This window comes from Nanorana parkeri, unplaced genomic scaffold (genome assembly GCF_000935625.1).
Source record: "Nanorana parkeri isolate BGI_ZX_2015 unplaced genomic scaffold, ASM93562v1 scaffold710, whole genome shotgun sequence".
NCBI classification, from domain to species: Eukaryota; Metazoa; Chordata; class Amphibia; order Anura; family Dicroglossidae; genus Nanorana; species Nanorana parkeri.
Window position 1 is genome coordinate 638,166 of NW_017306978.1, and position 15,566 is coordinate 653,731.

At 41.2% G+C, this 15,566-nt stretch overlaps 1 protein-coding gene across 2 annotated transcripts in view; it reads right to left on the minus strand.

Annotated features, from left to right (window-relative positions):
- Positions 1 to 49: 49 nt before the first annotated feature.
- NAF1 (nuclear assembly factor 1 ribonucleoprotein) overlaps positions 50 to 15,566 on the minus strand; it is a 61,455-nt gene continuing 45,938 nt past the window's right edge. Inside the window, exons 5-8 of one of the 2 annotated variants that reach the window (XM_018563911.1) lie at positions 14,150 to 14,310; positions 8,986 to 9,037; positions 7,024 to 7,126; positions 50 to 555 (exon numbers count right to left, since the gene is read on the minus strand). In XM_018563911.1, coding sequence (XP_018419413.1) covers positions 92 to 555; positions 7,024 to 7,126; positions 8,986 to 9,037; positions 14,150 to 14,310 — 780 coding nt within the window. In that variant the 3' untranslated portion in view covers positions 50 to 91. Of the gene's footprint in view, positions 559 to 7,023; positions 7,127 to 8,985; positions 9,038 to 14,149; positions 14,311 to 15,566 lie in introns of both variants that reach the window. The other variant, XM_018563910.1, reaches the window with a different exon arrangement.

Consider the following 15,566-nt stretch of genomic DNA (forward strand, 5'->3'; position numbering starts at 1 on the left):
TATATATAAAAAAAAACAAAGAACGGTTCTATAAAAATCTTACAGCATCTTGCTATTAAAGGCAGTTGACAAACACTGAGCACATTCCAGGTCAGGAATGATTCCTGTTAGAACAGTTTGGATCTCCCTGGATCGGATAAGGAGCAGGAGGAGGAGGAGGTGGTGGTGGTGGTGGGGGCAGACAGTAATTTTGCATATAGGGAAAATGCATGTTTTGTTCAGGCCAAATCATGTGGGGAGGTGGAAAAGGAGACGCAGGAAAATGCTGCATATTTTGATAGTGTTCATAGAAAGGGGGTTGTGGAGGCTGGTGACCATTGTTTGCATATGTCACAGAATAATCCGGAGGACTAGTACTGTGGTAGGCATAGGGCTGGTGCATCATATGTTGTCCTTGATAGTGTGGTGGAAAGTATGGCTCTTGACGTTGTCTGAATGTATTTTCTTGCATGTGAGATCCTCGCCCATTTGAGAAGCGTGGTGCAGAAACATTTCTTGAGTAAGGTCTTGAAAACTTCTGGCCCCTATAAAACTGGTTAGACTCTTGGGAAGAGGCTGCTTCAAAAAGGAAAATAAAAATAAAATAAACAAACAATCTTTACAAAAACAGTGTTTAAAAACGTAACTTTTTCAACTGTACTTTTCAACGTACAACTAACCGTACACGCTCTCCACACTTTTTACATTTTATAAAACCATTTGCTTTTTTTTTTTTTTTTACAAATAAACATTTATTATGGGGTGCACCTATGGCACAGGATTCATGTAGCATTATAGGTTATCTAAAGAGATAGAAGCAGCAGCTATTTGCTTCCAGACTCTCTCTAACTGCAAATTCATATGGTTGCAAGTCTGGCTCATTTAATTATGTGTGCAACATTCAGCTAAAGCTACTGAGCTCTGTAAACAGGCTACTCTCCCCATTCCCACAGTTTGGAAACAAAAATTAGCATGGAGCTTTATCAGCAATATTTCATATTTACCTTAAATTTTTAAAGGTTTTTGTCCTGATAAATGACGTTAGAAAAACACTATATACTGAACTATGATGTGCATTAACCAGTAGCAACCAATCAGAAACCTATAACCAATATTACTACATTAACATCATTTGTATGGTACCTAAATGTTAGTTCTCATCTTCATTGCTCTTGGTGCTACTTTATTGAGTAAGCCTGACAGTGACTAATAGGCCTGTGTATCCAAAAATCTGTCATTATTTTATTTAAAGAAGATTGGGCTGTCATTTAAGATCTCCTAAAAAAGAAAGTCGACTGGCTATCATGCTTACCCTGGCTTTGATAGTCTGAGTCACTGACCTGGAACAACTATCCCACCTGAAACTAACCACTCAATCATCACATTCTCAAACAACTCATCTTCACACAGCTACCTCCTCACGTATCACTTGCCCCTCCCTCTTAGATTGTAAGCCCTCATGGGCAGGGCCCTCCTTGTCTTGAATTGTATTGTAATGTCTTCATTGTATTGTAAAGAGATGCATAAACTGTTAGCGCTATATACATCCTGTATAATAATAACTATGCATATCAGAAAGGTCAGAGAAAAGATTAGTCCCACAGGCTTGTTTAGAGTCTGGTCAAAACGACTGATGATGGGTTACCATGACAACCGGACAACTAGCATTTGCAAAAGGTGAAGCAATGCCTCCTTTTTTTCTTGCTTTTAATATAAATTGTGTTACCAATGTTTTTTTTTTTAAATCTAAAAAGTGTGTGTAATTAAGTACACGCCACTGTCCCAAAACCAGTATGCAGATCAAGAAAATCAGAATGTCTTCTCTGCATAATTGTTTTGCTTTAAAGTCACTAAGCAACTAGTACTTTTGGTCAAGTCTGCAAAAGCAATTTACATGGCAGACTTCCCTTAAAAGTTATCCATTCACAAACTCAGGCGGTACAAAGTAAATATATTATTATAACAAAAAAAACCTACAGAAGCAAAAGGTTGGCTTCAGGATAACCACATATCAAAATAATCCATAGATCTAGGCAGCTGAATTTATATGCAAATCTCTGAAGTCAGGTTAGGCCACAGCATTCTACATTAGTGCTTCCATGTAACAGATGGATTCCACTGAGCACTACAGAGGTTTAGGAGGTAAAAAACTATATCGGATTACAGAAATATTACAGATTCGTATATATCGTAAGCTACTCCTGTCCCATAATCTACTATTTATATTGACATACAGTTTTCACGGAACTGGACACTTTTCATGCATTGTCATCTTATGCTCTGTATGCATTGGCTAGATTTTAATAGCTGTCCTGCCAATCTAAATTGCATTCAAGAGACACTGCAGTCTGAAGATTCTTCTGCACCCAACCCTTATGGGAGTGTGGGACGCCTAGGTTTCCCACTGAACTCTGTGGTTCCAACCACTGATCATGGTCACTGCAGAAGAGAGTAGTGATGTAAGTTAGAACAGGTATCCAGCATGCCCAGAATTGTGTCTGGTGTAGGTGAAAGATATGCGGGTTGGGCAGTGGGACAGGCAAGTATTTAAAATCCTTTTCAAAATAGTTTTATTTTTAAACATTTCTATTATACAACAATGGGCAGACTGAAGCTGCCTGCAATGTTCCCAGTCCAGCTTAGGCTTTTACAGCTATTCCACACAAACACACACTACTGGGCATTCTATTAACATTGAATATACGTTTTCTTTTTAAACCCATATGAAATGCAGACACATTCTAGGAAAGACTTTCATTCCTAATAAACATAAATTGAAAAGAGGATTTCCCTGGCATACATATAATATGGCCCTTGACAAACTGACAATAATGTAATATGAAAACTTGTCAAGAGGACTCTTTAGTTGGATGTAACAGAAAATTACATAGACGGGTGTTTGGAGCCTCTACAACAGCTACTGAAAGCGGCAGCTTTTGCCTTTACTGAGCGCACTACATCACTTCTATACCCGATAACACTGCATTGCACAAATATGTTTGTAATATCAAGAAAATTGCAAGAAAAAAATGCTTTACCCTTAGGGTTTGTTCACACCATATGCAGTGCATTCCGGTCCGATTCTGGCCAGAACGCACTGCATCGCATTGCGGCCGGCTCACTTTTTTGCCGGGCTGAAGGGGGCGTGGTGGGCCATTGAAGTGAATGGCACCGTAGCCACGACCTCCGGCCGCAATGCAAAGCCCACACGGGATCGCAAGGCACATTGTGCCTGCAGTGCGGTCCGCTGCGATCAAAATGCTGCAAGCACTAGCCGGAGGGCGTCCCCTCCAGCCCGGCAAAAAACTGAGAGCCGGCCGCAATGAGATGCGGTCAGAACCGGAACGCACTGCTTATGGTGTGAATTAACCCTTAACAAGCAGCAAGTAACCATCTTACAGAAACAAGGTGTGGGTTACTAAATATATTTCAAAGGGTGCATATTAATATTCACAGAAAATCACCCATTTAAATGAAGATGAATTTGTACAAACAGATTAGAAAATGCATCATTTAAATGTGTCACATTATGTAGTTACCATAGTGATATGACATCTCTGCATAACTTACTATTTTAAAATACTCATATTTCATATGATAGGACCATTTTCCTATCCAGCATTTCTTTCTATCTTTTTGAAACACAAGACAAAGCTTTCTTGAATTTTATGCTTGGTCAATTAGTTTCAAAGAAAGACAATATGCAAACTAATGGATGGAATCAAGGAACACATTATGCACTTGTTACTTCAATTGTTTAATTATATTTTAATAAAATATCTTTATATTCATCTCTCTTTAGCTATATGCACTGTATAATAGCTGTGGATAAACTACTGATGGTCACAACGTTATAAACACAACTAAACTTTTTTTTTTCAAATATATGTAAATCATATCTACAATTTTTGTTTCTATGTTAATGTTTTACAAATATAATTAAAAATACCCCCCCAAAAAAAAGTCCCCTGCCACTGCAAACATGAGCATACTAACGTATACACAAGTCAGGTGCATCTACGTACGAAAATGGTGATTGCACAACACATCAGGCCGCGGCAATTAAAACTTTAATTGAAAATTACAACGTGGCAAATAAAGCTTTTAAACTTTTTTTTTTAAACCCTGGCTTCTAACTTTTGTAGCTGGCTCCTAGATTCCAAGCTAATTTGCCAAATCTCTCTCTCTCCCTTTCTCATATAATTTTTTTATATCTATAGATATACATACACATACAAAACAAAGCAGCTATTTTCAAAAGGTGAGGATGTGCAGTTCAGAGTGAAGGCACTCAGTAAAGATTGTTGTGGAAGGCACTATACCTCCCATTGGGCAGCACTCAGGTAGTTGGGAAAAAAATGGATTTAGAAGTACAGTTGTACTGTAACCACTTCAGGACCAAAGGACGTGCCAGTACGTTCTGGTCTTGAAGTGGTTATACCAAGATCACGGTTGCTGCTTGTCAAGCGTTGGTTTTCAATATTTTTTTTAAAGGTGATGTTAAAGGGAAAGTGATGTACAGGAAATAACCAGTTTTGAGGAGTGGTTAACTTATGGTGTTATATCCGATGTTTTTGCTGATTCCTGTTCTTTTTTTGCTGCATGTCATAGACCCAACTTTCTTTTCATAGACCACCTCATGGATTCCTACACTAATAGAAATGGACGCATGCGATTGTCTCTCAAAGAATATCCAAGGAGTACTTTGACATCCTTTATCATGACTTGTGCACAAAAGGTTCTCTGACTATGCTCAAACGAGCGTCAACTTTTGATGCCTTACTAATAATCCTTAGGCCTCAGTTGACGCCAGCCACAACTAATACGAGGTGTCCAACGTACATCTCCTGGTAACAATGAGGTAAGTCTTTTCTACGTATTTCAGAGCGAAATTGCAGAGCTTTGTAAAAGGACAAACTAAATTAAGGCAAATGATAGTTTTGACTTCTATCTGAACTGTCCAAGCCATGGTATATTTCACATTTTCAAAAACAAAACAGTGCTTTGTGAAATGTGGACACTAGCCTGAAAGAAGATGCTTTGTTCTTTCTGTTCTTCTCTGTTCTGTATCTTTCTGCCTTGCTAAAAAGCACTGTAATATTTTTTTTGTGTGTGAAATAAATACACAAAGTCTTACTCCATTTATGTCTCCACATCACAGTGTGGTGGAATGTGATGCACTGTGTTGACCTCCAGTTTGCAGAAAATATTTTGCAGTATGTCTATATTTTCACGCACCAATCCTCACCACTGCATTACAGTGTGAACAGGCCACATAAAAAACATTTGTACTCTTATGTCCTTGTGGTGACTGTTGTTGATTCTATGCGTAAAAATGCTGGTCACTGCCTGTGAAAGTAGCCTAGATCACATAATTGTAATGATTATAGTTGTGCCTATTTCAGTAATCGTGTCAACTATGAATGGTAATGAGAGTGAGGACTGAAAAAATGAAAAGTGCTGTTCAGTTATGTAAATCACCTACACAAAGTAATTTTTTACTGATAAAGGGGGCTTTTACCAGATTCCGTCACCAAGGGTGCACTGGCTTTCTTTTTATTTACAAATAGAATAAGCAGCTGTATGATAAGGATGTCGTAGGGTACAGTAGACTATACAGTGCATTCAGAAAGTATTCAGACCCTGAAGGGGGTCCGAATACACTATATACACACAGTAACAATATTAATGATAGATGATATAATGGTTTAGGGCTGCAACCAACTAATCGATAATGGGAATAGTTGTCAACTATTCCCATTATCGATTAGTTGGTTGGATCCCCTACCTCTCTCCTCCGCGCTGGGAGGGCACAACAAGCAGTGGGGAGGTGCAATAGCCAGCCTACTATTGGCTATTACAATTTGAAGTGGCCAATAGCAGTCTGGCTATAGCACCAGCCCACTACATGCTGTATTTACATACACTAACATACCGTACATACTACACCATCTGCGGAATCTTGCCACTGACAGCTGTCATTCCCTAGCTGAAGCTATTCAAGTGCCATGTACTCAACAAAATTATAAAAAAAAAATATAAAAAAAAGGTGGGAAAAAAGTTTTCGGCCTGACAAATTGTGCTGCGGTTACCACAATACCGTGCATTGCGATTGCAAAAAAATTGTGCATGCAGTTTTATTCTTAAGTAAACTTCAAATTTGTAACACTGCACTTCTGTATTTTATTCTAAATACATTACATTGCTGGAACTAGAGCCAGAGGTTTGAGGAAATTCTGGTGTATGGAATGTGAGTAGGCACTGGTGCTCTGCTTTGTCTGGGTACGGACTGGCACTGGTATCGGATGTAAAGGCACTCGTGTTCTGGCAGGTGCTGGTACACGATAGCACCAGTAAAGGCTGGCACTGGTATTTGGCAGGGATGCACCGATATTTATCTTTCGGTACTCGCCGATACGGAATACCGATACTTCTGATAGCATGGGGGCGGCTTCCCAGCCAATCAGGATACCGGGCTGTGCGGGTAATGACTCGCCGCCCGGCTTCCTGATGTATTGGCCTGGGAAAATGTATTCCCAGGCCATTTTAAATCGCAACTACACTAACACATTGCACACATGGAACAACAAATTGGGTGATGCCACAGATGTGAGGCCAACCTTCCAGATTTTTAGCGCAAGTTGCTGATTTACAGTTGTGTACATTTGATTTTCACAGTTTTGCAAAAAGGCACAATTTAACATGTACAAATTGTTTTATGAACTCATTAGTTTCATCTCTTAGATTTAGCAGGCATTTTGTACGTTTGTGCGCAGTAATTGAGATTTTTTTAATCAAAATATTGTTTTGTTAAGCATTTGCACAACACCTACAAAATCAGTAGCACTATCTTTTTATTGTGCACGTGCCTTCAGAAAAAATATGGCTTGGGGGCCTAATACAAATTGTGAAATCTCCAAAATGAAAAACTGCAAAAAAGGTCTGGCTGCCTGTGGTTAAAAAGGGGCATGCAGGGCCTGGCAGTGAAAGGGTTACAAAAATACATCCATTTTTACAAAGAAAATCATTAACAGTAACACTTACATGATTTTTCATTTTCTGCTTTCTGCTTCTTTTTCCCTGCATTTTGGGATTTCTTCTTCTGCTTTGCTTCTTTTTCCTTTTCATCATCACTGTAATCTAGTGCCTACAGAAGATGAAAAACTGCCTGCATAAAATAGTTCATCTTAAGCTTTTTAAACCTTTTTACAAACAAGCACTCCAAAAACACAAAAAGCCTTTTAATTTAAATCCACGATAGACCATTTATTTAAAAAAGATTTGAACACAGTCTTGTTTTTTAAACAGCAAACAGAAGAGGTGCACATTAGGCCCATCACTTAACTGCAAGATAAACCAGAAAGCAGGAAAGAACAGGCAAGGAGGCCAACTGCCATTGCTGCTTATAAAAAAAGATCAGCAAGGACAGGCTAAAGCTGGCCATACACCTTACAATTATCTGCAGATTTTCTGTGGTCAGATGGAAAAGGTGCAACAGATTCCTCCATCTACACACTACAACTGTGTGGATGGAGTAATCTCCACCTGGGCCAATCTGTTGCACTTTTTCCATCTGACCACAGAAAATCTGCAGATAATTGTAAGGTGTATGGGCACCTTAAGAAAGATCTTCACTCTCCCTATTTGTGTTGCGAAATGCAGAGCCATTAATGGCATTAGTTAGCCGGTAGTTTGTCAGTCAGCTATTCAAAACGGAGCTTCCGTGAGCTCTGAAGCATTCATCCGTTATTAGGAAGTCCCAAGACATGTTAAGGGGAATGGGGTAGAGACAGGGAGAAGGAGAATGTGATAAACATGATCTGAGCCCCAATACTTATCATATTCCACCCACGCTGGTATTTATAATTGTTAGCTTTTTGACTTAAGTTTGATGGGCTATACGATTTCGTGTGCATGTGCAAAAGCTAGAACTGCTGTTTCAAAGTGTGCAGATAACACATATTGGGCAATAGCAGCTAGAGAGACTTCAGTTGTCGAAAATTTCATAAGTCATATAGAACTTGAGTCTTTTGTGTGATGTTCTTCCCACTCTAGTTAGAGTTGGGCAATTAGATGAGGAAAAAAATAAAAGCATCTCCAGGATGGCTATAGGCAAAGCAAGTTTCATGAAAGTTTTAAAAGAGAAAACTATAGTCTTTAAATGTTAACCTATAGATACAAAAAAAAAATGAGCTAAACGTAAATAACTCAATCAAAATGTGTATTTTTGCAATTATATAGGGGATCTTTAAAGTTCTAAACCAGTCAGGTTTTTATTAGCAATTACCATGTTTATTCACCAAGGTAGAATTAAATTGACTATAATTAGCAGTCAGTATAAAAAATATCATAATTCTTTTTATTTCATATAACTCAGAGGCATGACTGCCTTACAGGGAATTTTGCTCAGACTTTATGATAAAGCTCTTTCCATAAGAGCTCCTCCAGTTTAAAATATGGCAATTGTGCTAGCCAGTGCATTAAATACTGCACTCTGGCTTCTCGTTTCTCAACCAAGTAGATTTTAAGCATTCCTTAGAAGCATGCTCCTAAAAATTTACACCAATTGATTAACTTAGAGGAAGACCTAACGTAAAATTTATTGGCAATTATTATGGTTAAACCATCTTACCTGCATTAAAAACGCATCCAGAATTCTTTACTTTGTTCTACATCCCTGTTTTGCTTTAAAAACCCTAGACACCACCTCTGTCCATAATGAGTTTTTGAGCCATCCAGTGGCCAATACCTACATTCATTTTGCCCATTGTAACATTTTCCTTGCTGGTTTTACATATACTAAAATCTAAACCTGTAATTTCAAGCAGAATATGCAAGTATATGTACATGGAGGCAGCTATAGTCGCACATCTTATCTTATTGAGGTCTGCCTGAGAGAGCATAGTTTGACAAACATTAATTTTGGTGACAGATTCAATTTAAGTTACAGAAGTGAGGGGGCAGTCTGAATGTCAAGCTCCTCAATATATTTGGTTTCTTATTTACCTCTGCTGGTGGTTCTTGATCATTCGTCCAGGAAGCATCAGACCCCTTTTCTCTGTAAGAAAAATTAAAACAAAAGTTTACAGAGCTGAAAATAAAACATGAATATTGTTCAGTGTAGAAAATTAAAAAGGACAAGAAAAGTAAACTATGTGCAAAGGAGATTCAGAAGACCCCACCGCTACCCATGAGAAAAAAAAGAAAGTACTACCTTCAAATGTATTTTCACTTTTGCAGCCAACATGGGATAACTACATTTGCTCCAGGTTCCCATTTACATAGAATAACTTAAAAATAAATTTTAAAAATGCTGCTTTAATAGTACTCAAGGATCAATGCTGATCCAGGCCAGACTGGAGGAAGGGTAAAATGCATCACATGCAGCACCTCTTGCTTCAAACCAAGCAAAATAAATGAGAAGCAGGATGGAATACTGGTCTTAACGATTTGGGAGCCCATGGAGCATCTGCCAGGAGTTCAGAATATGTCTGTGCACCAGGGCCTTCTGGGCTACTTGGGAGCTAAGAGGATCACCGGTATACCCTTCATCTCAATCCTGTGAAGGAGGAAAGGTAAGAGTTTCAGAGGAGGGAAGGAGTAGTTCAACAGAACCAAATCACATGGATTCACCGAGTCCACCATTTGGTCCACCATTGAAGAGACAACCAAATTGCTATGAGCTGCAGGATGTTTATCACGAGTCACAATTCCTCAAATGACCAGGTCCTCTTGACTAAGAGTCCTTCCAAAATACTGCCCCAACCAGACAGGCTGGCATCGGTCAAAAGCATCTTCCAAGGTATCGAAAGTAAGGACGGACTTCCCTGAGCCCAGGGTTGGACTGGATATCCACCACATTAGGACTAGCTCTGTCTTGCTGTGCAAGCACATGGGGAGATCTAGGGATTAAAACTGTTTGTTCCATGCAGTTGGATTTTTTTTTTTTTTTAACAGTCTAGAGTAAAGTTAAGCACAGGGACTACTTTAAAGGTGGTTGACACCAAGCTTTTGTGCAAAAGGACATTTCCTGAACCAAAGGGTCTGAATGTTAGAGTGGAGAGATAGTTGCTTCTCCTGTGGAAGAAAGAGCCTGACAGAATCAAGTCCAAGACCATGCCTACATAGCTGAGCAGAGAACCTTCATATGTTTGGGGAGTGCCCCACATGCCTTTAGACAAACCGCAAATGTGTTTGCTTACTTTCTTTCTGTAAACAATGTTTTTTTTTTCTGGTCATTCTTCCACAAAGGCCAGCTCTGTGGAGGATAAGGCTTCAAGTGGTCCTATGGACAGATACCCCAATCTCCTATCCTTCATTGTGGAGACTAAAGGTGCCCATACACTTTACAACCCTCGCAAGAGGGTTGTAAAGTACTTAAAAAAACGTACGATCTGCCCATCTTGCACAGGCAGATCGTACTTGCGATCATCGCCAGCCCGCCCCCTTGAGGGGAAGGCTTGCGATGACTGTAATGAGGGGCGGGCTTGCGAGGACGGCAAACGGGCAGTGCGCGCGCACCGGTCCGTTTGTCAGTTGTCGAACAAGCAGGCCACTAACTCGCCGAGAATCGTACGATTCCCGGTGGGTTTTCTAGCCTGCTGGTTCGACGGAAGACGTGCGACTGTACAGTAGAAACGGTCGCACGCCTTCCATACACTGCACGATTCTCGTACGATCGCAGGATTTACCGCGATTCTCGTACGAGAATCGTGCAGTGTATGGGCACCTTTAAACAATGACCTGTCTTATCCACCAGGCAATAGTAGATCGAGAAGTGGGAGAGCCTTCAGGGGGCCAAAGACAATTCAATTATCGAAAGGAAGCTGTAGCTGAAAGGTAAATCTTTACCACTTGCACCACACCCAAACAAATGGAGAGAAAACTACTTGGGGTGCTTTAAAGCAGGGCAAAAGGAAGGAATGACAATATCCTTATTAAGGTGGAAGGAGTACACCTTGGGCAGAAAATAAGTTTTTCGTGTTAGACCTCTAGACAACCTTATCCTTGTGAACACTAGAAATGGTTCTTAACAGGACAAGGCCCCCAGCTCGGAAACTCTGAAGTAACAGCCACAAGTAAGGAAACCTGGGGGAGAGATCAGCCAATTAAAAGTCTCAAAGGGATTCAAAAGGAGGCCACTGGAGGGCTGACAGAACCACATTGACATCCCAGGGAAGCATCTTGGAGGAGCCACATGAACAACTCCTTTTACAAAAGTCTTTACGATAGAGTGTAAGGCAAAAGGCCTCTTAATGGGAGTATCCGATGCCGAAATTTGACCATTGATGGTGCTCCTGGGAAGTTTGGAGCAAAGAGATTCACTGGAATGACCGCTGTCTCGATCCTACGGAGAAGATGAGGAAGAAGCTTTAGCAGTGCAATGGCATAGATCAGAGTGAACTATCCCACTGAGTTACCAAAACATTCACTGTGAAGGCCTGAGCATCCCTGGCCCTTATGACAAATCTGTCCAACTTGTGGTTGAACCTGGACGCCCCCACCCCACACATGACAGGGGATCAGAATGAAACATTCTCCCGTATCTGAATGCTGATGATTGAGAATGTCTGCCTGCCAGTTTTTGATGCCCTGGATGCAGCTGGCATTGACTGACTGGCCCTTGGCTGGTACCCCTGCAGCCCAGGAGTCCATCTCTGGAGGGACAGCCAAATGTTCCCGAGTCCTAGGATGTTGAGGGTGGAAAGCCGAGATACCACTGATGACCAAGTCCCCTGGGCTGTCGATGTCCCCAGTACTTGAAGAGTGGGTGCCTCGTCATAGTGTGGGAGTTTAGAGCTGGACTTACCGACTTTGAAGTCCAGGGCTTGTGGAGGAACTGAGGGCTTAGCTTAGATTTAGAAGTGGTGGCATGAAACGAGACGAAAGGAGCTTTTCAGAGTCCCCTAAACAGCAGACTAACCTACAGTAAACACTAGCTTTCTTTTTACTAGCATATTTTCCAGGTACCTCCCCCACCAGCTGTTGAAAGCATGTGTACTAGAAACACCCTTAATTTCATTCCCCTTGTGTCTGTGGTCTGCCATAATGTAGTGAGGGGGCCCCAAATGGGTACTCCCAAGAATAGACTGCAGAGTAGAAAGGTTAAGCCCTCCTATGTCCCAAGATTGAAGGCTGCAAGTAATTAGAGCTGTCCTGGAAGCTGTGCCTTACAGTGTACGGAGCATAGCTAAACCAGGAAGCACACTACCAAAACAGACAAGTGCAGCAGAGCTGTGCAAAAGGTGAGGAAGCAGTGGTATCATGAAGTTAAAATGGCGCTCAAAAACCCAGCATGAATGCCCCAAGTGTGCCCCCTGCTTCAGAAGAAAAGGTGCCAATGCCAACAAGGCAGTCTGACATGTTTAAACGATCTCAGCCACAACCTCACCACAGCCTGCACCCCCAAATCGCAAATGTGAAACCATGAAAAGGCTTTACATGGTCCAGTAGGGCAGGGACAACAAAGACCTGGGACCCGGACTGGAGAACTAAAACGAGGCAAAGTCCCTATTTACCAATCCAATACCACCTTCCCCCGTCATGTGACCATACCCCCTCTTTTTTAAAAGGGATCTTCAGGGTTCCACTAGCTAAAGACCACGGCCCTGCACCCTACAGCTAACAGCACATTGCAAAAGGTCAGTACTTAATGCGGGATCCAGTCCCTGGAGCGACATTACAGGCTGGCACCGTCATCATCGAGATATGTTCCCCAAAAGTTCAATAATGAGGGGCACAGTGGCTACAGTGCAGCCCACGCTAAACGAATATGAAAGGCAAATATTAATTTATTTGCCCTTCTCTGAACTTTCTCTAGCTTATGGACATCCCTCCTAGCGAATGGTGACCAAAGCTGAACTGCATACTCAAGATATGACCAAATCAGTGTGTTATAAAGTGGTACAACTATATTTCTATCCCTTGAAAAAAATCCCTCTTAATACAAGTTAGTATTCTGCTTGCTTTATTAACTGCAGCGTGGCATTGCATGCTATTGCCGAGTCTGTGATCTATAAGGACCCCTAGATCTTTCTCCATCACCAATATCCCCAGTGGAACCCCTCCCAAAGTGTATTCGGAATACATGTTCTTAGCTCCCAAGTGGATAACATTTTTCTAGATTGAAACTCATCTGCAATATTGATACCTAATCCTTAGTGTTATCAAATTGATGCAGCGTTTCTACGTCTAGTTGCGCAAACGTAATTTGTTATCTGTGTTAGTCACCTGGTTGTGGAGCTAAAATGCTGAGGATACAGCAGACAGAGCTGAGGATGAGGAAGAGGGGGCACAGGTAGTGGTCCTCACTTTGCTAGCTGCCATTGCCACCTTCCTGGCACGTGCACAAAATCTAAGGCATAACAGTCTGGAAAAATGGTATTGGTGCATTCCTAAATGTAACAAATAAATGCCTGAGTATGAGTACATAATCTTTCCCTTAAATACTCAGATAGCAATTACCGGTACTTATTTTTTACTGTCATGTGACAGTTTCTTTTAAAGCAACACAGACTAATGAATTTAGAACAGTGGTGGAGCGCCAGGGCCCGGTCCCAGCTGCAAACGCAGCACCCCTGGTAGTTCTGCCACTGAGTTCAAGCTGTAGAGGGACTACAAATCCTAGTGATATATAGCAATGCAGAATACCACCATCAGCTATAGAGGACTACAAATCCCAGCAATACATTATAGATCAATGCTGAATACCACCATCAGCTAGAGAGGACAACAAATCTTAACCATATATTATACAGCAATTCCGAATGGCAACCAGTTAGAGGACTACAAATCCCAGCAATGCATTATACATCAATGCAGAATAATATGAAGATACACACTCTGTGCTGTTCCATGGTGCCAGACTGATGTCTCCAGCGGAGGATCTCAGGTTGCTGTGCGGGGTCTATGGTGGGCTGTGCCGGCTTTTACCAGGGGTCCGGGGACCTCGGCAGCCTGCCTGTGAAGCGAGGAGCCTGTTTACAGTACTGGCTTCAATGTAAAAAAAACTAATTTAGTATCGAGGCATTTTCACGAGTAAATGGTGATATCGGTGATGCTGAAGAACTACGTGATACACCCAAATGCAGTTAAAAACAAATTTCAAAGTTGGATTATTTTCAACAAATGATATACCGTACATATGGAAATTCAAAATAAAACAATGTACCTTTTCAAAGCATCTGGTATGATATACTGTGTGAAGTCTTTAACAGCTGGAGCAAAGTACAAGGTATCCTTTATCTCAACTCCTGTGCGTTCAACATGATCCTTTGAATTAAAACGAAGCACATAAAATGGATGTGGAACTGGTCCAAATATCTCAAATATCTGTGAGACAAACAAAAAAAGAAAAGAAATGTCAAACGGCAATTCGAAAAACCTACAATACAGTTACAGCAGATCTTTAGACATAAAAAAAAAATTATTTACTGCAGGTAAAGTAAACCTAAACACTAAGTCAATGCTATAGTAACAATATGCTCCGAGGGCCCGCTCACACAATCCAGTGCGTTTAGGACATCTTTCCGTGCCATGAATGCACTACATTGCATATTGAAATCCTACCAGCGTTCTGGGGCAGGAGGGAGCATGGTGGTGCAATTCATATCAATGGCACTGCAGACATGCCTACTGCCCGCAGTGCGATCACACTCATCGATACTCGTGGTACAACAAAGCCCTGTGTTCCGGTGCGATTGCAAAAAATAGTGCACTGGGCAGGAGGCGCGTCTGCGGTGCCATTGACATGAATGGCACCACCACGCCCCCACCTGCTCCAGAACGCTGGGAGGTTTTGAACACACGATCCAGTGCGTTCATGGCATGGAACCATGCCCTGAACACACTGCTTGGTGTGAATAGGCCCTTAACTGTGGCTGTGAAATACCTTCTGCAAAAGTGACCTTACGTGAGGGAAATAAATTAGTTCTTTCTGAAAAGGTCCTTTCCCTATCTTTCATGCTGATCTCTGCCTTTATTGACTGAGTTACTTACTTGGAATAAGCAGCTCAGTTCTGAGCTCACCTTCAGCATGTTGGCTAGTGTTCCTGCAGAGTTGCCGATTAGTCAGCTGTGCCTGCACTTCAGACCAGCCAAGCCACATCAGCAAAGACCACATTATCAGCTGATGGGAAAAACCTAGGCATTTTTTACTCCAAATAATGAGGCAAGACATTTTCTTTGTGCCTGCCTGTTCACTCGGGGGCTTTGTTTTCCTTAACCACTTTGAGTTCTAGCCCTTCACTATTACGCCATTTGTCAGTGCTGTGATAGTTTGACAATTACTAGGAGACGCAACACTGTACCCAAATACATTTTATCTTTTTTTAAATAGAGCTGCCTTTAGGTGGTATTTAAGAAACACTTGGGGGAATTTATCAAAACTGGAGCAGACAGAATCTAAAGCAGTTGCCTATGGCAACCAATCAGCATCTCTTTCAGTTTGCTCAGATAAGATTAGAAGATGAGAGATAGAAGCTGATCGGTTGCAGTGCAAATCTGCTCCAGATTTTGATAAATTCCGCCACTGGGTTTTTGTTTCTTACAATATATAGGGGGGGAGGGGGGGGGGTTTTTTGCAAAAA